Genomic DNA, 27,831 nt, shown 5'->3' with positions numbered 1-27,831 from the left:
ATAGAGAAGCCAAACAGAGAACAGCCAGGGAATTCCTAGAGGCATGGCACTCATCCACAGACTCTATCAACAAACACACCGACCTGGACCCAATATACCGGCCACTACAGCGGACAGCTCGAACTGACAACCGGAAGCGGCAGAGACAGGCCACTATAAATGCCGGAGGAAACAGCACAGAAGCGCTTCACAGGAGGCTCCCAAGCACTGAGGATGTCACCTAGACAGGGGACGAAACGTTTGCAAGACAAATTCCCAGCTCGGCGAACAGAACCACAACGAGCACCCGAGCTACAAATCTTCTCCCAAACTTTGAACAAGGAAAAGCGTAGTGATTGTGAACCATGGATTTCTGCCTGAGAATGTCTGGGGTCAGGATGGAATGCTGCTTTGTCAACCCAACACATGATCCAAGACAATAAGGAAAACAGCAAGTGACAGTACATCTATGGCCAGACCATTGAAAGCCTTCAAACTGTTCTTGCACTAACATATATTCCCTTTTCATTTTCTAACTTGCAAATTAATACAGTTAAAACATATACCAAAATTTAAAAGTGCAAAAATGTAAACTACTGTCTGTTTCCACTAAAACTTAAAAAAATCTGAGTTCAATCTGATTTCTTGCATAATTAATAACAGGATGAGTCTCTTCCACTGTTAGTAATCTGATGGTTTTGCTGCTTGTGCTTGCAATAGCTTTTACTCAGTGTAATTTATTCACACATTAGAATGAGATTAACAAAAATGCAAATCCGAACAGAACAGAGGACAGTGAATCTGAAAAACACAATACAGACATTCACAGAAAGTCAGACACCTCCTGCAAGGGGAACATTTTGGATCTTCAAGTGTATTGTAGTTGGATCTCATTTGCTCAAAAGATAAGAAACTAAACATAACTGGAAAGTGGAAAAGAAGCCTTTCAAACCTGCTGATTTATAGAAAGTAAAAAGAAACATAAAAGGAGGTGACTCATTCTTGGTCAAATTTCTCATATACAAGTAGAGTTGTGTCACGGGTTTTTGGACAAGGTGGAGCCCAACCCATGCCTTGGACTGGGCGAGCTACCTCTGGCCAGGACCCTATGTTTGGGCTCACCATCTTGCTGCCCTTTGATAAGATTAACAGGAATAAACAATGTCAGTCACAATTTGCATTCCTTCTCACTGTCCAGTGACACCATACTGGAAAATACAAATGTGTTCAAATCATTGACAATAGATTCAGGCCAACTATAATACATACCACAGTGAAATAGACACTCTGCCCACATTCAGACATGAAGAATGGACACTTGGGCAAGGTTTAGGCTGCTCAGACCCTCAATCATAACAGTCAACACATTTAGAGGTACAGAAAATAGTGGGGGGGGCGGGGGGGATGCAATTTATACTCAGTGAAGGGAGTGCTGACTCACTATATCCAACAATTCATCAGGTTAATTAATACTAAAGTAATTTTTATCATCTTTGATTACTGAAGTCAGCATTTGCAAATATCACCATTAAAATACACAACATTGTAGAACAAGTGAGCCTTTTGTGCAAAGTACAGGATTACGGAAGATCAAGCAAGCCATGTTGACTATACAGGTCTTCTGTGATGTCGTAAGTTTTTGCAACGACCGGCAGTGCTTCTCCCAGTATAGCCACCACCTTTTCTGTTGGGCCCATATTCATAACCTCAAAGAAGTTTGCTCGGCTTGGCAGCATATAAAAGGCCACAGTTGCAGCTTTGCGTATTATCCAGGGATGATATTTGGCCAGGACATCCTGGTAGGCTTCTGTACAAAGGACAGATGTTTTGCTATTGTCAGAAGCTACCCGCAGTTTCTCCAGAAAGAGCTGCAGCCACCTGAGGGCACGATGGAGCCGCAGTAGTGTACGACAGCCAGAGTCCCAGTGGTCACCCCGCTTTGTCAGATCCACGAGCTCGTTATCAACCTCGTACTTTACCATCGACTGAATGGTCAAATACTTTTGGCCATTCACACCACTTCTGTAGTCTTCCAGAATTTGGATTTTGGTGACAGCATCGTTTGAAATAAAGGAAAATGCTGATCCCAGACTGCTCATAAATCTGAAGTGTAATAAACAAACATATCTTAGCATTTATAACAAACATCAAGATAAAAAGTTTTAAGTAAACTACTGATCTAAAAAATTTAGAAGCAATATTCTTTAAAAATAACAAATACTCCATTGTGAAGTGGGTTACTACTTCTAGAAATCAAATTGTATCTACTTTTTTGGGAGTTTATCTTGCAAGGTGCAGCTGAAAGGTCTCCAATTCAAACCTTGATTTTCCACTGATCTAGGAATAATAGATGTTGTACTTTGCTGATTAGAGAGGGAATGATCACTACCTATTACACCTTTGCTAGAAGCACCCAACAGAATGGGACTGGCCTCAACAATGTTGCTACCAATATTAAGCAGTCTACTCACATGAATCCTCATGACTCAGCTGAGTGTCAGATGTACAGGGGATATACTGAACACTGCTGTACACCAAATGTACCCAAGCAAAGAATTAATACCTTCAGGAGGGGAACTCTCAGAAGTTTGGCAAGGAACTTTTAATCATGTCAGAGCACAGAAACAGATCCTTCGGTCCAACCAGTCCATGCCGAACATAATCCCACTAGTCCCACCTACCCGCTCCTGGCTCATCTTTCTCTAATCCTTTCATGTCCATGTATTTGACCAAATGTCTTTTAAATGTTCTAAACTGTGCTCACATCCACCACTTCCTCAGGACGTTCATTCCACACACAAACCACCCTCTGTGTAAAACAAAAAGGCCTCATGACTTTTTAAAACTTTCTCCTCTCACCTTAAAATGTGCCTCAGTCTTGAAATCCCCATCCTAGGGGGAAGGCAACTGCCACTAACTATCTATACCCCTCATTATTTTGTAAACTTCTATCAGATTACTTCTCAACTTCTGACACTCCAGTGAAAAAAATTCCAGCCCATCCAGCCTCTCTCTATAACTCAAAACTTCCATACCCAGCAATATACTGGTAAATCTCTCCTGAACCCTCTTGAGCTTAGTAATATCCTTCCTATAACTTGGTGACCAAAACTAGACAATATTCCAGAAGAGGAATCACCAGTGTCTGTACAAGCTCAACGTCACTTCCCAACTCCGATACACAAAGAACTAAACAATGAAAGCAAATATGCCAAATACCTTTTCAACCACCCTGTCTATGGGTGATGCAAACTTCAAAAGAGTAACGTACCTGCACCCAGAGGTCTCTCTGTCCCACAATACTGCCCAAGACCCTACCATTAATATATAATTATTTTGTTGTACCAAAATGGAATACCTTGCATCTATCCAGATTGAACTCCATCTGACATTTTTCTGTTCATTGACCCATTTGGTTAAGATCCCTTTGTAATCGTAGAAAATCTTCTACACTGTCAACTATGCCACCAATCTTGGCCTTGTCCACAAATTTACCTTAACCATGCCTTCTGTGTTCTCATCTAAAATCATTTATATAAAATGACAAAAAGAATAAAAGAACCCAGAACCAACCCCTGTGGAACTCTGGTGACCGGCCTCCAATTTGAAACACAACCCTCCACTATCCCCCTCTCCTGCAGTTAAGCCAATTTTATATCCAATTGGCAAGCTCACCCTGAATTCCATGGAATCCAACTTTAATAATTAGTCTACCATTCAGAATCTTGTCAAAGGCTTTACTAAAATCCAAATAACCAATGTCTACTACTCTGCCATCAATCTTTTGGTACCCTCTTCAAAAAACAATACTGACTATCCCATATCAATTTTTGTCTCTCAATGTTCATAAATCCTATCTTTTCTAATCGCCTCTAACAAATTACCCACAACCAAAGTCACACTCACAGGTCTATAGTTTCCAAATTTCTCCTTACAACCTTTCTTAAACAAAAGTACATTAGTCACCCTTTCCAGTCATCAAGCACCTTACCCATAATTATAGATAATGCAAACATTTCTGCAAGGGGTCTCAATATCTTCCCTTTCTTGTCACAATGTTCTGGGACACATTAACATAGAACATTACAGCGCAGTACAGGCCCTTCAGCCCTCGATGTTGCACCGACCAGTCATACCAATCTGACGCCCATCTAACCTACACTATTCCATGTATGTCCATATGTTTGTCCAATGATGACTTAAATACACTTAAAGTTGGTGAATCTACTACTGTTGCAGGCAAAGCATTCCATAACCTTCCTGCTCTGAGTAAAGAAACTACCTCTGACATCTGTCCTATATCTATCACCCCGCAATTTAAAGCGATGCCCTCTCGTGCTCACCATCACCATACTTGGAAAAAGGCTCTCCCTGTCCAACCGATCTAACCCTCTGATTATCTTATATGTCTCTATTAAATCACCTCTCAACCTCCTTCTCTCCAACAAAAACCGCCTCAAGTCCCTCAGCCTTTCCTCGTAAGACCTCCCCTCATACCTGGCAACATCCTAGTAAGTTTCCTCTGCACACTTTCCAAAGCTTCCACATCCTACTTATAATGTGGTGACCAGAACTGTTTACAACAGTCCAAGTGCGGCCGCACCAGAGTTTTGTACAGCTGTAGCATAACCTCATGGTTCCTGAACTCGATCCCTCTATTAATAAAAGCTAAAACACTGTATGCCTTCTTAATAACCCTGTCAACCTGGGTGGCAACTTTCAAGGATCTGTGTACCTGGACACAGATCTCTCTGCTCATCTACACTACCAAGAATCCTACCATTAACCCAGTACTTCACATTCCGATTACGCTGACCAAAGTGAATCACCTCACACTTGTCCGCATTAAACTCCATTTGCCACCTCTCAGCCCAGCTCTGCAGCTTATCTATGTCTCTCTGTAACCTACAATATCCCGCGTCACTATCCACAACTCCACCAACCTTCGTATCGTTTGCGAATTTACTAACCCACCCTTCTACGCACTCATCCAGGTCATTTATAAAAATGAAGAACAGCAGTGGACCCAACACTGACCCTTGCAGTACATCACTGGTTCACTGGACTCCAGGATGAACATTTCCCAACCACCACCACCCTCTGTCTTCTTTCAGCAAGCCAATTACTGATCCAAACTGCTATATCTCCCACAATCCCATTCCTCCGCATTTTGAACAATAGCCTACTGTGGGGAACCTTATCGAATGCCTTGCTGAAATCCATGTACAACACCAACCAATTTACTCATCTACCTGTTTGGTCAGCTTCTCAAAGAACTCAATAAGGTTTGTGAGGCACGACCTACCCTTCACAAAACTGTGCTGACTATCCCTAATCAAATTATTCTTTTCTAGATGATTATACATCCTATCTCTTATAACCTTTTCCAACACCTCACCAACAACTGAAGTAAGGCTCACAGGTCTATAATTACCAGGGTTGTCTCTACTCCCATTCTTGAACAAGGGAACAAGATTTGCTGTCCTCCAGTCTTCTGGCACTATTCCTGCAGACAATGACGATTTAAAGATCAATGTCAAAGGCTAGGCAATCTCCACCCTGGCTTCCCAGAGGATCCTAGGATAAATCCCATCCGGCCCAGGGGACTTATCTATTTTCACACTCTGCAGGATTTCTAATACTGAAAAATGTGTTGCTGGAAAAGCGCAGCAGGTCCGGCAGCATCAAAGGAGCAGGAGAATAGACATTTCGGGCATAAGCTCTTCTTCAGGAATCTTCAGAATTTCTAATACCTCTTCCTTGTGAACCTCAATCCCACCAAGTCTAGTAGCCTGTATCTCCGTATTCTCCTCTACAACATTGTCGTTTCCTAGAGTGAATACTGTCGAAAAATATTCATTTAATATACATTAGATCAGGTCCTGGAGTTTCATCTACCTTTAAATGTTCTAAGATCTCCTGAACTTCCTCTTCTGTAATGTAAACTGTATTTAAAACACCAAAGTTTATTTCTCTGCATTCTCTAGAATCTATTTCTTTCTCCACAGTAAAAATTGACAATATTCATTCAGTATCTCTCCCATCTCCAGGAGTTCGCATGCATCAGGTTATAAAGACACTGATGCCAATGCTACTCTTTGGTATTTCCCTATGAAATATTTTTCAGGTGGAATTCACACGTGCACACATCACACATGCATATCCCTCAGTCAAATCCAGCCATTAACTGAATTCAAGTCGAATCTAATGTTCTGGTTGTTGTGAACTACTTATAACATAACTCATATTGTGCTAATCTTAAAGAGTCTTCATCTGAAGAGCCATATCAGACTCAATGATAACTCTGTTCATCTCTTCACAGATGCTGCCAGATCTGGAGTGTGTTTTTGGAATGATTTTTTTATTTCAGATTTCCAGCATCTGCGGTATTTTGCTTTAATAATAAAAAGAGTCAGACAGTCAGTCCAACTTGTCCATATTAACCAGATATCCTAACCTAATCTAGTCCCAATTGCCAGCACTTGGCCCATTGCCATATAAAACCTTGTGTTCATATACCCATCCAGATGCCCTTTAAATGCTGTAATTGTACCAGCCTCCATCACTTCTTCTGGCAGCTCATTCCATACATCCACCACCCTCTGAAAACATTGCCGCTTAGGTCCCTTTTATATCTTTCCCCTCTCACTCTGAACCTATGCCCTCTAGTTCTGGAGTCCACCACCCCAGGGAAAAGATCTTGTCTATGTATCTTATCCATACCCATCATTTTATAACCCTCTATAAAAGGTCATTCCTCAGCCTCTGATGCTCCAGGGAAAACAGCCCTACCCTATTCAGCCTCTCCTTGTACCTCAAATCCTCCAGCCCTGGCAATATCCTTGTAAATCCTTTCTGAACCCTTTCAGGTTTCACAACATCCTTCCAATAGGAAGGAGACCAAAATTGCACACAATATCCCAAAAGTGGCCTAACCAATGTCCCTACAATGTCCTGTACAGCTGCAACATGACCTCCCAACTCCTATAAGGTAAAAACAATGACTGCAGATGCTGAAAACCAAATACTGGATTAGTGGTGCTGGAAGAGCACAGCAGTTCAGGCAGCATCCAACGAGCAGCGAAATCGACGTTTCGGGCAAAGGGCTTTTGCCTGAAACGTCGATTTCGCTGCTCCCAACTCCTATACTCAATGCTCTGACCAATAAAAGGAAACCATACCAAATGCCACCTTCACTATCCTATCTACCTGCCACTCCATTTTCAAATAGCTATGAACCTCCACTCAAAGGTCTCTTTGTTCAGAAACACTCCAGAGGACCTTACCATTAAGCATTCAAGTGCTGCTCTGATTTGCTTTTCCAAAATGCAGTACCTCACATTTATCTAAATTAAACTCCATCTGCCACTCCTCAACCCATTGGCCCATCTGATCAAGATCCTGTTGTTCTCAAAGGTAACCTTCTTTGCTGTTCACTAGAGTCAGAGACATACAGCACAGAAACAGACCCTTCGGTCCAACCGGTCCATGCCAACCAGATATCCCAACCCAATCTAGTCCCACTTGCCAGCACCCAGCCCAGATCCCTTCAAACCCTTCCTATTCATATATCCATCCAAACGCCTCAAATGTTGCAATTGTACCAGCCTCCACCACTTCCTCTGGCAGCTCATTCCATACACGTACCACCCTCTGTGTGAAAAAGTTGCCCCTTAGGTCTCATATCTTTCCCCTCTCACCCCAAACCTATGCCCTCTAGTTCTGGATTCCCCAAACCCAGGGAAAAGACTTTGCCTATTTACCCTCCTCCATGCCCCTCAATTTGTAAAGCTCTGGAAGGTCACCCCTCAGCCTCCGACACTCCAGGGAAAACGGCCCCAGCCTGTTCAGCCTCTTTATAGCTCAAATCCTCCAACCCTGGCAACATCCTTATAAATCTTTTCTGAACCCTTTCAAGTTTCACAACATATTTCTGATATGAAGGAGACCAGAATTGCACGCAATATTCCAACAGTGGCCTAACCAATATCCTGTACAGTCACAACATGACCCCCCCCAACACCTGTACTCAATACTCTGACCAATAAAGGAAAGCATACCAAACACCTTCACTATCCTGTCTACCTGCAAGTCCACTTTCAAGGAGCTATGAACCTGCACTCCAAGGTTCACCTGTTCAGCAACACTCCCTAGGACCTTACCATTAAGTGTACAAGTCCTGCTAAGATTTGCTTTCCCAAAATGCAGCACCTCACATTTATCTGAATTCAACTCCATCTGTCACTTCTCAGCCCAGTGGCCCATCTGATCGAGATCCTGTTGTATTCTGAGGTAACCCTCTTCGCTATCCACTACACCTCCAATTTTGGTGTCATCTGCAAACTTACTAACTGTACCTCTTATGCTCGCATCCAAATCATTTATGTAAATGACGAAAAGTAATGGACCCAGCACTGATCCTTGTGGCACTCCACTGGTCACAGGCCTCCAGTCTGAAAAACAACCCTCCACCACTACCCTCTGCATTCTACCTTTGAGCCAGTTCTATATCCAAATGGCTAGTTCTCCCTGTATTCCATGAGATCTAACCTGGCTAATCAATCTGCCATGAGGAACCTTGTCGAGCACCTTACTGAAGTCCATATAGATCACGTCTACAGCTCTGCCCTCAATCTTAAGAAATAACAAAAAAAAATTAAATTTGTGAGACATGATTTCCCACGCACAAACCCATGCTGACTATCCCTAATCAGTCCATGCCTCTCCAAATACATGAAAATCCTGTCCTTCAGGATTCCCTCCAATAACTTGCCCACCACCGATGTCAGGCTCACCAGTCTATAGTGATGAAGTAGATCTATTTATAGAACACAAAATTTGGGTTAAAGATTTGTAAGTTGTGTGCTAGAAAAGCACCTACTTGAACATCTACATTATCATTGTGGAGAAATGGAAAACTTTACCAATGTCTGTTGATGTACAATGTCAGTAAAACATATACTGGTATTCAAGAACTTTAGCAGCTCTGTTCATTAAACATTACAACTTCCAAACTCACTGAAAACTAAACTTCCCTTATGTTAATCCTTTGAAATAAGGTTTTAATTAAGAACTTGGAGCAGGACATCTGGCCCTTTGTGCCTGCTCCACCATTCAATAAGATCATGGTTCACCAGCACCCTATACATCTGCAACATAACCTCTGTTTTTAAACTCAACCCTTTAGCAATGAAGGACAAAATTCCATTTGCCTTCTTAATTACTTGTTGCACCTGCAGACCAATATTTTGTGATTCATGCACAAGGTCCCTCTGCACAACACCATGCTGCAATTTCTTACCATTCAAGTAATAATTCTTATTACCGTTATTCCTGCCAAAATGGATGACTTCACATTTATTAACATTGTGCTCCATCTGCCAGATCTTTGCCCACTCAATTAAACTACCTAAGTCCTGTTGCAAAGTTTCACAGTCCTCTGCACACTTTGCTCTACCACTCATCTTAGTGTCATCCACAAACTTTAACAGACTACACGTGGTCCCCCACTCCAAATCATCTATGTAAATTGTGAATAATTGTGGTCCCAACACTGATCCCTGATGCACACCATTGGTCGCTAATCACCAACCAGAATAGTACTCATTTATTCCCACTATTGTTCCTGTTGGTTAACCAATCCTCTACCATACTAATACATTGCCCATAACACCTTGCATCTTTATATTATGCAGCACCTTGTCAAATGCCTTTTGAAATCTAGATATACCAAATTTACTGAGTCTCTGTTGTCCACCATCTTCGTAATGTCGTTTTAGAATTCTAAAAAAAATCAGTTAAGCTTGGCCGGCCATTCATAAACCCATGCTGCATCTGCCCAATGGGACAATTTCTATCTGGATGCCAGGCTATTTCATCCTTGATAATACACTCAAGCATCTTCCCCGCAAAGTTAAACTAACTGGTGTATAATTCCCCATATTTTGTCTATCTCCCTTTTTAAACAGCAGCATCACATTTGCTATTTCTCCCACCTGGGATGCATTCCATCAGGGCCAAGAGACTTATCTACACTTAGCTTGCCCCACACTACCTCTTTCGTGATATGATTGTTTCCAGGTCCTCACCTACTTTTGTCACTTTGTCAATTACTGCCATGTTATTCGTACCCTCCACTGTGAAGACTGACAAAATATCCGTTCAATGCCTCGGCCATTTCCTCATTTCCCTTTACTAAATGCCCCTTCTCATCCTCTAAAGAATGAGTGTTTACTTTGGCCACCCTTGTTTCATATATTTACAGAAACATTTACTATCTGGCTTTATACTCTGAGCTCGTTTTTTTTCTCAATCCATCTTACTTTTCTTTATAGCTCTTTGTGGCTTTCTGTTGACCTTTAAAGCTTTCTCAATTTTCTAGTTTCCTGCTGATCTTGGCCACTTTGTATGCCTTCTCTTTCAATTTGATAGCTTCCCTTAATCCCTTAGGCACCCATGGTAGATTACCCCTTTTCTCAGTCCTTTTTCACTGATATATACTTTTGCTTTGAAAGTCCTCCACTGTCCCACCACAAAGTCTTTGCTTCCTGTTTACTTCAGCCGACTCCTCCTTCATCCTATTGTAGTCTCCCTTGTTTAAGCACAGGATTCTGGTATTGGATTTTATAATCACACTTTCCATCTGTATTCTAAATTCAACCATATTGTGATCGCTCCTTCTGAGAGGATCACTAACTATGGCATTATTCATTATTTCTGTTTCATTTTTACACAGGACCAGATCCCAGATTGCTTACTCCCTCATCAGTTCCCTTACATACTGTTAAAGAAAGTTATTATGGATACATTCAATGAACTCAAGGCTGACCTGACCAACTTGGTTTGACTAATTGACATGTAGTGTAAAATCCCCCTGATATTTGCCATACCGTCTTTACAGGCATTAGTTATTTCTTTATTGCCTTCCCCAATGTGATACTGTTAGGTGTAGTCTATAAAAATATCACCAATCAGTAACTTGCTCTTTCTAGAATTTGTAATTTCCACCCAAATGGATTCAACTTTATTCTCCACAGCACTTATATCATCTCTCACCACCGCCTTGATGTTGTCCATAAATATCACAGCTACACGACCTCCCTGCCCGCCCTTCCAAATAATCTGATATACCTGGATACTTAACTCCCAATTGTGACCACCCTGCAACCATGTCTCTGCAACAGCTACTAAATCATATTCATTCGCGATGACTTGTGCTGTTAATTCATCCACGCTGTCCTTATGCTAGTTTTTGTACATAATAATCTCTTGAGTTATCCTTCCTTTTTACTTCTTTTATAGTCTGCCATGTAGTTAAACCCTCCTGCACACATGCTAAACTGCTGCTTTCCTTTATATTTACCATTATAATTCCTGTCATTTTCCCCTTCCCTTCCACCTCTGATTCACTCGTTTAAGTCTAGTGACCACCCGACTTAACCTTTTCACTAGAACGCTGGCTCCAGATCAGTTCAGGTGGAGACCATCCCATCAGTACAGATCCGTCCTGTTCCAAAACTAATGCCAATGCCCCATGAAATGGAACCCCTCTTTCCCACACCACTCCTTTAGCCACATGTTTACTTCTAATTTTCTTATTCCAAACCAATCTGCATGTAGTTTAGGTAGTAATGTGGAGATTATAACCCTCGAGGACCTGTTGCTTAATTTCATCCCTAGTACTTGATCATGCTCAAACAGGTTCTCTTTCCGAGGCTGGCCTATGTTATTTGTCCCAATATAGACCACAACAACTGGATCCTTGCCTTCCTGCTCCAGTATCCTTTCAAGCTGGTCAGAGATGTCCTGCACCCTGGCACTGGTCAGGCAACATATCATGCAGGACTCACGATCCTGCTTACAAAAGGAAGCATTAGGGCATTTCTGAATAGAATTAAATATAAAAAGTGAATTCTAAGAAAACTTGAGTGGATTAGAAGTCATTGCTCCGATATTACCATGGTCATACCAATTTAACCAACAGCAAGTGCTGCCTTTACTTCACTATACTGACAGCAACTTCAGGAGTCTGGACATGCACAAATTCATTTAGAAACACTAAAGTTGCTCTCACTGATGCATGTTCCTCTCCTTCCCCCCCCCCCCCCCCCAAAAGAAATGTACATTGCTGAGTACCCACTCACAAAATGTTAGTCACTGAAAAAAAAATCAATGAAGTGACAAGAATCTTTATTCTCTCTCATTGTTTAAAAACCCTTGAAAAAGTGACTCTTTGTTGACCAAGATGTATTTATATTTGTAAAACTTAAATTTCTACACATTTAAAATAAACATATTTAAATCTAGTTGTAATCATGTATTTTACAACAAAAGATTAAGAGCTTTTAGTGATTTTGTTTGCAATTGGTGAATACTTCAGGCAATTGTTTCTGTATCCTGCTTGTATATATTGTTGCTGCACACCAAGATTTCCTTTGACTTGATGCCAGATACAACTGCCATTAGCAAAGAGGAAACACATTGCCACAGAGATTGCTACATCTTTGTGGACAACTTTCTTCGAGGTCACCAGTAAATATCCTTGCTTTGTCATTCAGCAAGAAATCCAGGCCAATGTTTTGGGGAGGGTAACATCCCAAAATCTTAAACTATTCTTTCCTGATGCAAGAGGCCCTCTACAATTCTAGATATTACCAATATTTTTGCTTCTTAGTAGGTTGGGAAATAATGATTTCACATACACAATCCTTAAACTTTAAAACTATGTAATGAATAACTTTAATCAATTGTATTTGTCAAATTTGCAATAACTGGATCATTTCCATACAACATCATACTGAGAAATAATACACTCATTCTCCCCATCTGTTTGTCTTGTTAATTTTATGAAATCAGATGTGCGCTTGGGCCCTCACACGAAGTGAAATTGATGATACTAAAATACAAATGAGGAGCACAAGTAGGCTCTTCAGCCCCTCTATTTTGTTTCAACAGTCAATAACATCATGGTTGATCTGTTAGTGTTTAGATTTCCACATTCACATCTACTCCCAATAACCTTTGATTCACTTGCCTAACAAAAACAAACTATATCCACCCTAAAAATACACAATGACCTTGTCATCATCCTTCTGAGTCAAGGAGTTCCAAGGTTACACAACCCTCACAGAAAATCCAACTCCTAGTTTTAAAACAGTGCTTCACTGTGGTTTATAATTAATACAACCTAGTTCTAGGCTCACTTCAGAGAGGAAGCATCCTTCCCACATCCATCCAGTCAAGATCTTATTTATACTTTAATCAACCTGTTCGGACATGTTATGAAACACCTCTGGGACAGGTGGGACTTAAACCTGAAACTACAGGCTTATGATGCCTTCCTCTGGGCCAGATAAAAAGGGATCTATGTATTTCAAACAAGTTCCCCTTCACAAGACCAGTCTGTCCAACCATTCTTCAGAAGACAATTCACTCATTTCAGGTATCAATCCAGGAAGCAATTGTATGTTGGGATAGCAAAGTAGTTAGCATTGCTGCTTCACAGTGCCTAGAATCAGAGCTTACCTCCAGCTTCTGTGGCCTCTATTTGCACTGTAGCGCTTCGGATTCTAAGCCTCCTCTGAACCATCCCCATCCCACAAACATCCACAATATGCAATCTCATCAATGAGTTATATTACTGCAGCATAACATCCTTACTCTATTCCTCTAGGAAGTCAGACATCGGTGGTGGCAAGGTGTTGGAGGGAATCCTGAGGGAAGGATTTGCATATATTTGGAAAGACAAGGCCTGATTAGGGTTAGTCAACATGGCTTTGAGCGTGGGAAATTATGTCTCATGAATTGAGTTTTTTGAGAAGTAACAAAGAGGATTGACGTGGGCAGAGCAATGGACATGATCTATGTAGATTTCAGTATGAAATTCGACAAGATTCCTCATGGTAGACTGGTCAGCAAGGTTAGATCACAATAGAATAACTAACTATATGGATACAGAACTGGCTCAAAGGTAGATGATAGAGGGTGGTGGAGGAGGGCTGTTTTAAAGACTGGAGGCCTCTGACCAGCAGAGTGCTACAGGAATTGATGCTCGGTCCAATGCTTTTCATCATTTGTATAAACAATTTGGATGCAAACATTGAAAACATTGTAAGCTTGCAGATGGCACCAAAATTAGAGGTATAGTGGAGAGCAAAAGAGGTTACCTCAGGGTACAATGGGATCTTGATCAGATGGGCAAATAGGCCGAAGAGTGGCAGATAGAGCTTAATTTAGATGAATGGGAGATGCTGCATTTTGCAAAGGCAAATCAGGGTAGGACTTATATGTTTAATGGTCAGGTCTGGAGAGTGTTGCTGAACAAATGCAGGTACAGCAGGAAGTGAAGGCAGCTAATAGCATGCTGGCCTTCATAACAAGAGGGATTGAGTATAAAAGCAAAGAGATTCTTCTGCAGCTGTACAGGGCCCTGGTGAGACCACACCTGGAGTATTGTGTGCAGTTCTGGTCTCCAAATTTTAGGAAAGACATTCTGGCTATTGAGGGAGTGCAGCGTAGGCTCACGAGGTCAATTCCTGGAATGTCGGGACTACCTTACGCTGAAAGACTGGAGCGACTGGGCTTGTATACCCTTGAGTTTAGAAGACTGAGAGGGGATCTGATTGAGACATACAAGATTATTAAAGGATTGGACACTCTGGAGGCAGGAAACATGTTTCCACTGATGGTGAGTGCCGAACCAGAGGACACAGCTTAAAAATACGGGGTAGACCATTTCGGACAGAGATGAGGAGAAACTTCTTCACCCAGAGAGTGGTGGCTGTGTGGAATGCTCTGCCCCAGAGGGCAATGGAGGCCCAGTCTCTGGATTCGTTTAAGAAAAAGTTAGATAGAGCTCTTAAGGATAGTGGGATCAAGGGTTATGGAGATAAGGCAGGAACAGGTCACTGATTAAGGATGATCAGCCATGATCAGATTGAATGGTGGTGCAGGCTCAAAGGGCAGAATGGCCTATTCCTGCACCTATTGTCAAAGAGACCTTGGATTAAAAGTTCATAGTCCCTTGAAAATGGCATCAAAGGTAGATAGGATGGTGAATGCAGCACTAAAGGAAAGTTGAGCTTTCCTTTATTGGGCAATGCATGGAGTATAGGAGTTGGGAGGTCATGTTGCAGCTGTACAGGACATTGGTTAGGCCACTATAGGATGTTGTGAAATTTGAAAGGGTTCAGAAAAGATTTACAGGAATGTTGCCTGGGTTACAGCTGTAGGGAGAGGCTGAATAGACTGGGGTATTTTTTTTTCCAAAGCATTGGAAGCTGAGAAAAGACATAGAAAGTTTATAAAATCATGTGGAGCATGGATAGACAAGACCTTTTGCCTGGGGTGGGAGCCTAAAACTAGAGGGGACACATTTATGGTGAGAGGGGTAAGATTTAAAAGAAATCTAAGGGGCAATCTTTTCACACAGAGGGGATGTGTGTCTTTTGTGATTCAGAACACCAATGTCAGAATTCTACAATTGTGCTCTACTTAAGATAGTCCTAATTATTCTTCCTACCAAACAAAAATCAACATCACGTTTTCCCACTTTACATTCCATCTGCCACCTCTCCACATCTACCTGCAGTCTCCATAAACCCTGATGGCAACACAGCGAGATGATTTTTTTTTAAGTCACTCACTTTACCAGCCCTTTCCATCCTTCTAAGTAATGCTCCTGCAGGATTTCTCCCTCGTCACTCAGGCACTTTTTGAAAGACTCCAGAACCTCAGCCAAACTGAACCTGTCCGGATCAGCCATCTTAGAACTTCACGCGAAAGGGAGGGGTACCTTTTTGACCAATCACAGCGCGGCGCTACCTGCCGGAAGCCCCGCCTCCGCACCGGCCCGCCTGGAGCGTGCACTCCATTGGGTGTTGCCCCTGTCAGTTGGGTTAGGGTGTTGGGTGTCTTGGTAACGAGGGCCTGCTCGGCCTTGCTGCCGCCTGAGGTAGGCCTGGGGCTGGCGTGGTGTCTTTGCCCGAATTCGTAGCGACAGTGTTTGGTGGAAAAGGAAAGGACGGGAATTACTGTCATTGAACGGGGTCCTTGTTTACTTAAAAACCCGCCGTCTGCCTTGTGTAGCTGGAAAGTGATAATAAATCGAGTTGTATTTTTTTTAAATCCAGCGTTTAAAATGTGAACCTGGAGACTTTAATTCTGATTTTGTGTTCAGACCAATCAAGGGAGGCCTCAGTTGGCTTGTCGTCCTGTCCATTTTTCACTGTCTGCATTTTTGCTGCTCAGCAAAGCTCATTGTAAACCAATGTTGTGTAGAGTCCTTTCAATTAACTTTGAAGTTTACTTAAGTTCCCACTTAATTTATTGAGATGAGATGAATTCAAATTTTTGAGTAATTTAGTTTTAAAGGCAGAAGATGTTTGAATATTAGTAGAAGTCACGGTAGTGAAAGTTTCTTTTATTTGCAAACGGTCTGACTGCCTCTTTGTCACTTGTAATGTTACTAATAGCAGTTTCTTTTTTGGATTTTTAGTTATCCTTTGCATGCACTTAAACTTTTCAAGCTCCCATAGTTGGCTATCAGTCTATATTCTCTGGTTATTAGTATAGGTCTCTGGAATTGTTTGGTCCAGTCACAACTTGAAGACTTTCATTAGTAGGTGTATGTGTACATTCAAAAGGCTGTAAAAATTGATCGGTTTCAGGGCATCATGCACTCAGACATTGAGTATAAAAATAAAGTTAATTTGTTCAAACCATGGTACAGTGAAGATTTGCTAGAATGATTAGAAACATATTTATGTAGTACCTCTCTCTGAAAAATATCCTAAGATGCTTCACAAAGCATCATATAGCAGAAATAAAATGTTGTAATTATGACAATATGCTCAAAAATAGATCTTTCTTCACTGTAACAAGGAATCTTAATTAGAGATTTAATAGAGGTTTTGAAAATGCTTAAATAATTTAAGGTACAAACTGTGCAGAATTAGTTGACATGCCAGGCTATTGAGGTTAAAAGACTGTTTAAAGATTGATTGAACAAAATGAAGGAATTCCTTCTCCAGAAGGTGGTGACTGTCTGGAATTCTCTATTCCAAAGAGTTGTGCTAGACCACTGAAAGTATTTAAAGAGGTGGTAAATAGAGTTTTGAAATATCGGGGATCTGAGTGTTTTGAGGGACTGGTACAAGAGAGGAGCTGATGATTGGGGCAGATCAAGCCATGATGTTACTGAGTGGCAGGATGGGCATGAGGGTAGGAATAGCTTACACCTATTCTCATTTCTTCGATTTTTACATTCACTATTTGAAAATTACATTTTGTATTAGGATATAGCTGTTGAAAAAATGGTTGTAAAATTCTCACAGTGACTTGGAGTTAAAGTTCAGGCCTTTAGACTTTAGCGCACACTCCATACTCCTCTATCTCTGTTTCACAATGATACCCTCACTTTTCTTCCCATTTCTTACTCATACATAGGACAGACCAAACTGCTGGGCCATGAGATTGCTTGAGATGTTTTTATTTACTGATACAGTCTGCTTTAAATGTAACAGATCTGTTTTGCTGAATTAAGATGAGTAGCTGATTTCATCAGTGCATTCTTGGAAACACAAGTCGCAGTGAAATCTGATTGCAAATGCCGGAAATAAAAGTCACGCCTTTAGGTAATAATTTAAATATTCAGCTAGTTATTGGATATGATTCTTAATAAGAGCTTAGAAAGTTTGCAGAATGACCAATCCTTGCTTTTTCAGGGGCAGGCCAGGATGTGGGCCGCAGTTGTATCCTGGTCTCAATTGGTGGGAAAAACGTGATGCTGGATTGTGGAATGCACATGGGATATAATGATGATGTAAGTATGTGGAATAGTTGAATGGTAGAAAATACAAGAAACCACAGGCCTATGAAATAAGGAGATACCTAGGCCAGTGTTATATGACCTGAGTTTACATGGTTCATTTTTCAATTTTTGTGTATCTATGTTTCCCTCAATGGACATGGACCAGTGTTTGTTGGTTGTTACTCTTCTGGTAGAGGGGTTGAAGTGTTTCCAGTCTCCTGCAGTCTTGGCTTTCACATATCACTGGTGGGGGCAGAACCATCTCCATAACTGTAGTCAGATATAGGTTAATTAACCACTGCAGTTATCACTGTACAAGCAGTGATTGTTGCTGTGGCCCAGGAAAAGTCCATAGTTTCTATATTCTTGCTGTTGGGTTCTGATTGGTCTATATACTGTACGAATAAACCAAATAGGGCAGGAATCAGTTATACGATCTTTCAAACCACTTGCATCATTCAATAAAATTGTGGCAGATTTCTTTCCTTGAACTCAGTTTTCCTGTCCTATTGCCATATTCCTCCATTCCCTGGGACTTCAGACATCTAGTAACCTGGGAACTCCCTCATATTTCACATCCCTACCCCTAAAAAAAAACTCATGAAGAGGCATTGTGAGTTGACTTTATCCCCTGGTATTAATTTAGATTTAGGTTTTTAAACAGGATAAATTCATACAGATCTCGTTCTTCCACAATTGGCTCCCTACCTAGGATCAGATATCCCAGTTTAGACTGAGTATAGCAAATGAAATGTTAGTTAAGTATTTGTCACAGTAGTTAACACTAACTGCAAGTGAAAAGTGCAGTTTCAAGATTCGCACTAAATTGAGCACTTTACTACTCAAAGTAGTAGTAATGTGCTCAACGAACTGTACTTGTCATGTTGTGAACTAACTGAATCATAGCTGCATCTCAAGCAAAGTCAGAAATTGCAGTATTTGAATAAGAGAACTGGTGACTACAATAATCATGTCTTTTCCTTGTCCCAGATTCTTACAAATATGCACAACCTTCAGTGAGTTTTTTTCTGTCCTTTCTCAACCATCTTTTCTTGCTAGATTCCAATTGTTGGATGCCCTCTGGTGGACTAACTACCTCAGATTGTAGAATGATTTCTTGAGTTTATGCTCCTAAAGGCAAGCCTCGTACATTCTAACCATTAGCTGAAGTTCATGTGCAGGTGATTTTCTTTTAAGTAAATGGTTGGAAAAAGATACACAGACCACATCTGGATTTTCAATAATTGTACTAAGAAAGACTCCTTAGTTGAGAGCTCTTAAGACAGTACACACACCTATGATGGGTGTACCAATTGTTAAACTTATTGCTGCTCTGGCTGAGATCAGTTAGCTGCACAGAATGCAGTTTGGATATTGCTCAGTTCCTAATTGACTTTAACAGAAAAAGCATTAGGGCAGTTTAGTTTTCAGGTATACTTAAAATTTCTGTCAAGATTATTTGATACCAGTAAAAGCATTCTTGCTTGGCAGTCAGTTTGTAGAAAATAAAACTTGAAAAAAAATTGCCTCTTTAAGAATTTAATTTTAAAAAGCTTTCTTGACTGTTGTTATCATTTAGAAAATGAGCAGAAAGGTCATGGAAAGTGTCTTTATCCTGAAAGTTATTGGCAAAGGGACTGTTTTTCTCCCCACAAGCTGGAAGACACCCATTGTATTTTCTAACAGAAACTTGGATAAACCTTTTGAAGCAATGTAAGATAGAAGATAGTGAGGAGAGACGAGGGCAGTGAAATTATTTAAGTGGCAGCATCAACTTGATGGGTGCAATGGCCTCCTTTCTCACTGTAAACATCCTGATTGTTATCCTGCAGCTCCTGTAGCGGCACAGACTGGGAGATGAACCAAAACCTTCCTCGTCTCTACAGCTCTGTTCAGTCATTTTTGATTTATTGCTGCTCCTTGTTATTCCAGAGACGCTTTCCTGATTTCTCTTACATCACTCAAAATGGAAGACTGACTGAATTTCTTGACTGTGTCATCATCAGGTAACTATTACTCCCATAGTCTGTAACGTGTAGCTCCATTTGCACTGAGGAGGTACAGAAGAGACCTGTCTTCTGGCTGTAGTTCATTTTGAATTTTGTTTGCTGCTGGATTTGTTGGGTATTTCCAATATTTGTGTAGTATTTTGTTGACACAAATGAATTTTAGTTCAAAAGCTTTAAAATTGGTTTTGCTATTATTTTCAAAATATTAAGGATTATTTTAACATAACTACAGAGTTCTTCAATTCCATACAGAATCTCTTTTCTTCTTAAAAGTAGAATCCATTTAGACTAAAATAGATTATGGAGTCATCTAGTCTTTTCTATTCTATAAAATAGAATGAAAAGACCAGATGACTCCAAAAGTGATTTGGGTGATAGATGAATGCCTCAGACTCGATCTCTGAAAAGCAGGAATCTTACTAATCTCAAATTTTTCAACATGTCTGAAAAGATGTTGTTATTGTCCTCATTAACTGTACAGTATTTGTTCTTGTCAGTCATTTCCATCTCGACCACTGTGGAGCACTTCCTTATATGAGTGAGATGATTGGCTATGATGGTCCCATATACATGACCCACCCAACAAAAGCCATTTGTCCAATCCTCTTAGAAGATTACCGGAAGATTACAGTCGATAAAAAAGGAGAAACAAACTTCTTTACTTCTCAGATGATAAAAGACTGCATGAAGAAAGTTGTAGCTGTTCATCTGCATCAAACTGTACAGGCAAGCAATGTCCTCTTGACAGTCCTTTGTTTAAAGAGTTAAAGATATTGACTAGAAGAGCAGATACATAGATAATGCACCAATCTGGCAATGTTTTCCAGGCTCGTGATGTCTACGATTTGTTTTATTATTAGTCGTACAGAAGGTTTTTTTACTCTGCTGGCCCTGATTCCTGTATGGACTGATTTTCCAACCTTCCATTCTGTATTGCCTGTCAGTATATCATGTTTCTATGCTGCAACTGGGCTTACTAGAATCATTTCGATTAGAAGATACTCATTTGTACTTTGGTGTGATCTTCTTCTAGGTTGACGATGAACTCGAAATTAAAGCATATTACGCTGGACATGTGCTTGGTGCAGCCATGGTTCTTATCCGAGTGGGCTCTGAATCAGTGGTATATACCGTGAGTATAAATGAATCTCAGTCATGGAGCTACTCACTTATTACTGATCAAGGGCTCCGGCCCAAAATGTTGATTTTCCTGCTCCTCGGATGCTGTCTGTCCTGCTGTGCTTTTCCAGCAACACACACTCAACTCTGATCTCCAGCATCTGCAGACCTCACTCTCCTACTCATTTATTATCACAAGGTGAAGCAGCAAGTCATTGCTTCAAGACTATTTATTCCAAAAGAAATTTGATTTTAGGGGAAGGTTGTGCTATCTTGGCTGTAAGTTGTCATGTAGGTGCTATAATGTGTCTCATTGCATTAAATTGTTTGCATAATTTATGGTGGGAATCATTGTACCAGATACACTGGGAGATGTTCATGTACTGAGATGTGCAGTATATAGATTGATCCCACAGAGTAGCTGCTTTTGTCCTGTTAATTTGTATTTCCTTTCACCTTTGCTGAAGCTGTTGACTGATTGTTCTACTAGCAGTAAGTGGCCTGCAGTACTCTTCTTGTTATGATCTTATGCTGTAGGCTGTACAAAACAATTGAATCATGATGGGGGAGGCATATCCATCTGATGCAATGGTGTCCTCAACCAGCATTCACACTTCCAGACTTTCTAATAAGAGTCACTGCTTAGCATTCAGCAATGGAACATTATCTGGATATTCCTGTCCATAGCCACCTCCTGATGAAGGGCTTAGGCCCAAAATGTCGATTCTCCTCCTCCTCGGATGCTGCCTGACCTGCTGTGCTTTTCCAGCACCACACTCTTGACTCCTATGCAATCAAGTCAGACACTTGTAAAAGGTTCCTCAAATGCAGAAATGAGTATTAAAGGTTCGGGTTTTATTACTGCCTGTGGTTTTCCAATTACCTGATGTGTACGACATGTCTGGCAAAACTCAATACATCCTTGTGCAGTCCAAGCCAGTAAAAATGTTTTTGTATTTTGGCTTGAGTTTTTCTTACCCCTAAATGTGACCCCCTACTGGTAATTCATGCGCCACCCGCAATAGCTCCTTTCTGTAACCCACTGGCAATACGACTTGATGAACTTCTGCCCATTTCTCATCTGCCTGAATATGTGATGATCTCCATTTCCTCATTCAGACTATTGTTTTTAAAATAGTAGTGTTCAAGGATACATTCAGATTCTTTTTCCGTGTATACCTTTTAATACAATTGCTTTAAATTTTCATCTTTTTGCTGTAACTCAGTTAATTTATCTGAGCTATAAGATGTCTGCTTTGTCATTTATCTGCTCCTGGTTTGTCTCAACCATTTGATCAACAGGGTTTCTGCTAATTCCACTTCAACTTTCTTATTCGTACTGTTTGATTTCTCAGGTTTCAAATTGTGACTTTGTGACCTCATTACCACACAGTCTGGAAAAATCCCAGAATATGTGTCTTGCGATAGTTCAGTTGCCTGAGTTTCAACTGACTTTTCAACCACAGTAGGCAGCATTCCTACCTGTGAACCAGCTGTATGCCTGGCAGGGATAAATTGTTTTCCTGGTCTTTTGGACCAGGCTGGACCCCCTCAAAATATTTCAAGAAAATAGCCCAGACCCTAACTTTGCTATTTTTTAAGCAAGTATAAAGTGGATATTCCAGGAGTGAATCAGTTGGTCATACCACTTAGTTTTAACCAAAACAAAATTTATTTACAAGATTACTGAATGGAACAAAAAGAGAACAGAATACAGAATAACTTAACTTCTCTGAAATTCCAACAGATCATTCCAGTTTAATGATGCTGTTCCAAATATTTGCAACAATCCCCATATACAGCCCTTGGCACAAAAGGTAAAATCAAACACAGGATCTTACAGGAGAGAAATCAAACAGAGTCGCAGCATGGATCTGCGTCTTTGGGTCCGGCAGCTTCAAAACACTACTGTTTTCTAAAACCAAGCCAAACCAGAGAAAAGCTGAGCTGGGCGAACTGGCCATTCCCCTTTCATTGTACAAGTACTTTTTTAAAACTTAAAAGCTTTTTGCCTGATTGAGTATCTGTTAGCTACAATCAAATTGGTCATAAAACCCTTCAACTTAGACTTTTTGGAGTCTGTGTCTTTTACGACTGCTCTGAAAAAACCCAAGGACAACATAGCCTTGTTAAAAGAGCAGCATCATCGCATTGGCGCTGAGAGTTTGTCCAGTACTCCTACCACGAGTTGTCCACTCTTCACTGGACATTCTTACCCCATTACGTAGTTGAGTGCTTCTTGTCTCACCGTGAATTCCTGTTACTAGCATCTTTTCTGGCAGTAGTCCTTCAGAGGTACACACTTCCTCATCTTTCAACATCAAAGGTTGAGAGGATCCTGTATCTCTTAATATTGTGACCTCTTTACCTACTGTTCCTGGTCTGTACGAGTAAACTTTATCTTCGCAGGTATATGGTTTAAGAAGATCTGGCACTTACTCTTTAATCAACCTCTGACCAGCTTGTACATTCTGGTGCAGCTTTCAAGCCTCCATTGTGCTTTCTGTTACCACTCCAACAAAATTCACTGGCTTATCCTGTTTTCCTACGTCTAGCTTTTCCTAACCCAGCAACCCTGTGATGTCATGTGGCCTACTTTATTGCAGTGAAAACACCTGAGCCTTTTAACTCTCTTTCCCCTTCAAGGGTTTCCTTTTTATCCTTATGATCTTTACCGAGATCTACCTTTCCCTTTCCACGTAACGATTTCTCTTTTCCCCAATTATGGCGGCACGGTGGCTCAGTGGTTAGCACTGCTGCCTCACAGCACCAGGGTTCCGGGTTCAATTCCAGCCTCGGGCAAATGTCTGTGTGGAGTTTGCACATTCTCCCTGTGTCTGCGTGGGTTTCTTCCAGGTGCTCCAGTTTCTCCCACAGTCACAAAGATGTGCAGGTCAGGTGAATTGGCCATGGTAAATTGCCCATAGTGTTGATGTGGACTGGTTGGCCCGAAGTGCATGTTTCCACACTGTCGGGAATCTAATCTAAAAAAAAAACGAATTAATTTCTATCTCTCATGATTGAAATTGATTTTGGAAGCCAAACTTTGAATTATGGACCAACTCATAATCATCAGCCATTTTATCTGCTAATCTTCCTGATTTAACTCTGCTCTTTCACATGAGGTCTCAGTACTTCGGGAAGTGAATTTCTGAACTCCTCCAAAATAATCGTCTCTCTAAGAGCGTCACCAAGTTTGCTGTATTTTTAATGCCCTTATCCACCTATCAAAATTACTTTATTTGATCGTTTCAAACTCAATGTAGGTATGACCAGGATCCCTCCTGGGATTCCATTCCTGAAACATTGTCCGTAGGCTTCTGGCACAAGCTCATATGCACTTAAAATGGTTTTCTTTACCTCCTGATATGCCCCATATATCTCCTCTGATAGTGATGCAAATACCTCACTACCTACAAGTTTTTGTTTGGATCAACAAAACCCACATGGTCACTGGCCACTGCATTTGTTTAGCCACACCCTTCTCATCAAATATAGGAAATATTTGAATATATTTAAACAGTTTCTCAACAGGGCTTTGGTTACCACGGGTTTGTTCCTCACTCTCGTCCACATTAAGCTTACCGTCAGCCTTCATCCTTTTAAGCTGACTTTCCTGTCTAAGTGCCGATTTCTGAAGTTCAGGCTCGCTCTTTCTTCCTTTTCTCTTCTCTTTTTTCCTTTTATTCTACTAAAGCAATTTTGTCCTCTTCTTTTTGTTCTGTGAGGACCTTTTGTTCTTTTTCTCTCTTTGCTTTTATTTGTCATTCAAACAGTTTCATTTATTTTGCCTTTTCCTTGTGTTTTGCCTCTAACTCAAGCTGCTTCATTTTCAATTGAACTTCAGCCATCTCTAAAGATTTTGATGGCGTTTCCAGCAAATTTAAATGCTGAGCTATTACTGTAATTGTCTCTCCTTATGGAAAGAGAGCATCTCCAACTTGTCTGCTACTTCCAGCTTGGCCTTAATTACCTTTTGCAAAACCCACAAAGTCACTTCTTCGACCCCCAGGAAACTCTTGCTGACTGAAACAGTCATTGCTATCCTAAGCACTGTTTAAACCAACTAATATCAACACCCAGAACAAAAGACACTAACACCTACCACTCGCAGCCTTTTGAGTCCAACAACCTTGATCCCAATTTGGAATTATAGAACAAATCCCGTAAACAGCTCCCATTCTATTTTGACTGGGCCAGACCCCCACATATTTCAAGAAAGTAGCCTGGACCCTAACTTTGCTTGTTGTTATAAACAGGTGTATAGTGGATGTTCCAGGAGTGACGCAGCTGGCCCAACCACTTCGTTTTAAACAAAACAGAATTTATTTGCAAGATAACTGAATGAAACACAAACAAAAGAGAACAGAATATAGGATAGCTTAACTTATTCATCGATAGTCACAGGTGAGGTGCCAGAAGACCGGAGGTTGGCAAACGTGGTGCCACTGTTCAAGAACGGCGGTAAAGACAAGGCAGGGAACTATAGACCGATGAGCCTGACCTCAGTGGTGGGCAAGTTGTTGGAGGGAATCCTGATGGACAGGATGTACATGTATTTGGAAAGGCAAGGACTGATTAGGGATAGTCAACATGGCTTTGTGAGAAATCATGTCTCACAAACGTGATTGAGTTTTTTGAGGAAGTAACAAAGAGGATTAAGGGCAGAGCAGTAGATGTGAACTATATGGACTTCAGTAAGGTTTTTGACAAGGTTCCCCATGGGAGACTGATTAGCAAGGTTAGATCTCATGGAATACAGGGAGAACTAGCCATTTGGATACAGAACTGGCTCAAAGGTAGAAGACAGAGGGTGGTGGTGGAGGGTTGTTTTTCAGACTGGAGGCCTGTGACCAGTGGAGTGCCACATGGATCGGTGCTGGGTCCTCTACTTTTTGTCATTTACATAAATGATTTGGATGCGAGCATAAGAGGTACAGTTAGTAAGTTTGCAGATGACACCAAAATTGGAGGTGTAGTGGACAGCGAAGAGGGTTACTTTAGATTACAACAGGATCTGGACCAGATGGACCAATGGGCTGAGGAGTGGCAGATGGAGTTTAATTCAGATAAAAGCGAGGTGCTGCATTTTGGGAAAGCAAATCTTAGCAGGACTTATACACTTAATGGTAAGGTCCTAGGGAGTGTTGCTGAACCAAGAGACCTTGGAGTGCAGGTTCATAGCTCCTTGAAAGTGGAGTTGCAGGTAGATAGGATAGTGAAGAAGGTGTTTGGTATGCTGTCCTTTATTGGTCAGAGTATTGAGTACAGGAGTTGGGAGGTCATGTTAAAGCTGTACAGGACATTGGTTAGACCACTGTTGGAATATTGCGTGCAATTCTGGTCTCCTTCCTATCGGAAAGATGTCGTGAAACTTGAAAGGGTTCAGAAAAGATTTACAAGGATGTTGCCAGGGTTGGAGGACTTGAGCTATAGAGAGAGGCTGAACAGGCTGGTGCTGTTTTTCCTGGAGCATCGGAGGCTGAGGGGTGACCTTATAGAGGTTTACAAAATTATGAGGGGCATGTATAGGATAAATAGACAAAGTCTTTTCCCTGGGATTAGGGAGTCCAGAACTAGAGGGCATAGGTTTAGGGTGAGAGGGGAAAGATATAAAAGAGACCTAAGGGGCAACGTTTTCACGCAGAGGGTGGTATGTGTATGGAATGAGCTACCAGAGGATGTGTTGCAATATTTAAGAGGCATTTGGATGGGTATATGAATAGGAAGGGTTTGGAAGGATATGGGCTGGGTGCTGGCAGGTCGGACTAGATTGGGTTGGGATAGCTGGTCGGCATGGACAGGTTGGACCGAAGGGTCTGTTTCTGTGCTGTACACCTCTATGACTCTATCCGAAAACCCAACAGATTATCCCAATTTAATGATGCATTTTCAAATACTTACAACAATTCCCATAACCATTCCTTGGCAAAAAGGGTAATATCAAACATGGGGTCTTAAAGAAGAGAGAGAGATGACGGAGAGATTCAGCATGGAACACCTTCTTTCATGAAGCTGTTTCTTGGACTTGCAGCCTCAAAACTGACTAACCGCTTTCAGTGAACAGCCAGACTACTAAAACCAAAACAAACCGGAGAAAAGCTGAGCTTGGAGAACTGGCCGCTCCCCTTTCATTGTACAAGTGTTTATTTTAAAAACATGCAGGCATTCTGAAGTAGATAAACCCAGACGTTTCAGACATCTACCACCTCTCTGAAACAAAGCCAAGGACAACAAAACCTTGTTAAAGGAGCATTGCCACAATCCTCATGTGTGACATGATGTTGGAGCGAATGCTGTTGATGAAACAGCTGAAGTCCAACCCAGAGATTATTTGTAGTGGTCTATCGAAGCAGGTCAGAACACAGACAGGGTTGTTAATTTATTTAAATTAGCATATTTACTAACAGTATATTAGTGTCTTTTTGTGTATTTTTACAAGTTGGCATTTATTTATTTCCTTGCTCTGATACATCTATTTTGATTTAAAACTTTGCAGGGTGATTACAACATGACACCAGATCGACATTTAGGGTGAGTTTGTCCATTGCAATATATTCGTATTGTTCTACAAAGCATATTTACTTCAATTACAATTTGCCAGCAAATTGTTCAGCATATTACAAAATTGTTACTTCTCAATGTTGATTAATGGATATAACACAGGGCTACAAATCTGTCAGGCTTCTTTAGGCTTCTGAATTTAGTTTCTATTAGTCTCTGTGCTCTGGTTTCAGTCTCCTTAGCCACCATGTGAGTTTGTTTTCACCATGGATAGTTGGATGCTAACTCCCCTTGTTCTTCATCTTCACTCAGATTACTGAGCATTGGAAACAGTCAAAACCATCAGCTGTGGCAATTTTTAAAGCATTTAGTTTTTTTCATACAGTTTGCATTGTGTACTTTACACCTTTT

The 27,831-nt window shown here is 40.9% G+C and overlaps 2 protein-coding genes across 4 annotated transcripts in view; one reads left to right on the top strand and one right to left on the bottom strand.

Moving 5' to 3' along the window:
• Positions 1-155: 155 nt before the first annotated feature.
• On the bottom strand, positions 156-15,762 carry cptp (ceramide-1-phosphate transfer protein). The gene is made up of 2 exons (XM_072586484.1): positions 15,624-15,762; positions 156-2,082 (listed from the first exon to the last, which is right to left on the bottom strand). Exons 1-2 carry the CDS (start codon positions 15,740-15,742, stop codon positions 1,560-1,562), a joined length of 642 nt encoding a protein of 213 aa, XP_072442585.1. The 5' UTR covers positions 15,743-15,762; the 3' UTR covers positions 156-1,559.
• A 78-nt stretch (positions 15,763-15,840) lies between these two features.
• The window catches only part of ints11 (integrator complex subunit 11), a 36,049-nt gene continuing 24,058 nt past the window's right edge, over positions 15,841-27,831 (top strand). The window contains exons 1-7 of one of the 3 annotated variants that reach the window (XM_072586479.1): positions 15,841-15,931; positions 17,502-17,612; positions 17,703-17,800; positions 19,721-19,794; positions 20,295-20,523; positions 20,831-20,929; positions 27,416-27,450. In XM_072586479.1, coding sequence (XP_072442580.1) covers positions 17,585-17,612; positions 17,703-17,800; positions 19,721-19,794; positions 20,295-20,523; positions 20,831-20,929; positions 27,416-27,450 — 563 coding nt within the window. In that variant the 5' untranslated portion in view covers positions 15,841-15,931; positions 17,502-17,584. The other 2 variants (XM_072586481.1, XM_072586480.1) reach the window with 2 other exon arrangements.

This window comes from Chiloscyllium punctatum, chromosome 16 (genome assembly GCF_047496795.1).
Source record: "Chiloscyllium punctatum isolate Juve2018m chromosome 16, sChiPun1.3, whole genome shotgun sequence".
NCBI lineage: Eukaryota > Metazoa > Chordata > Chondrichthyes > Orectolobiformes > Hemiscylliidae > Chiloscyllium > Chiloscyllium punctatum.
Note: the sequence above shows the minus strand (reverse complement) of the source record. Positions and strands in the feature narration are given on the sequence as shown.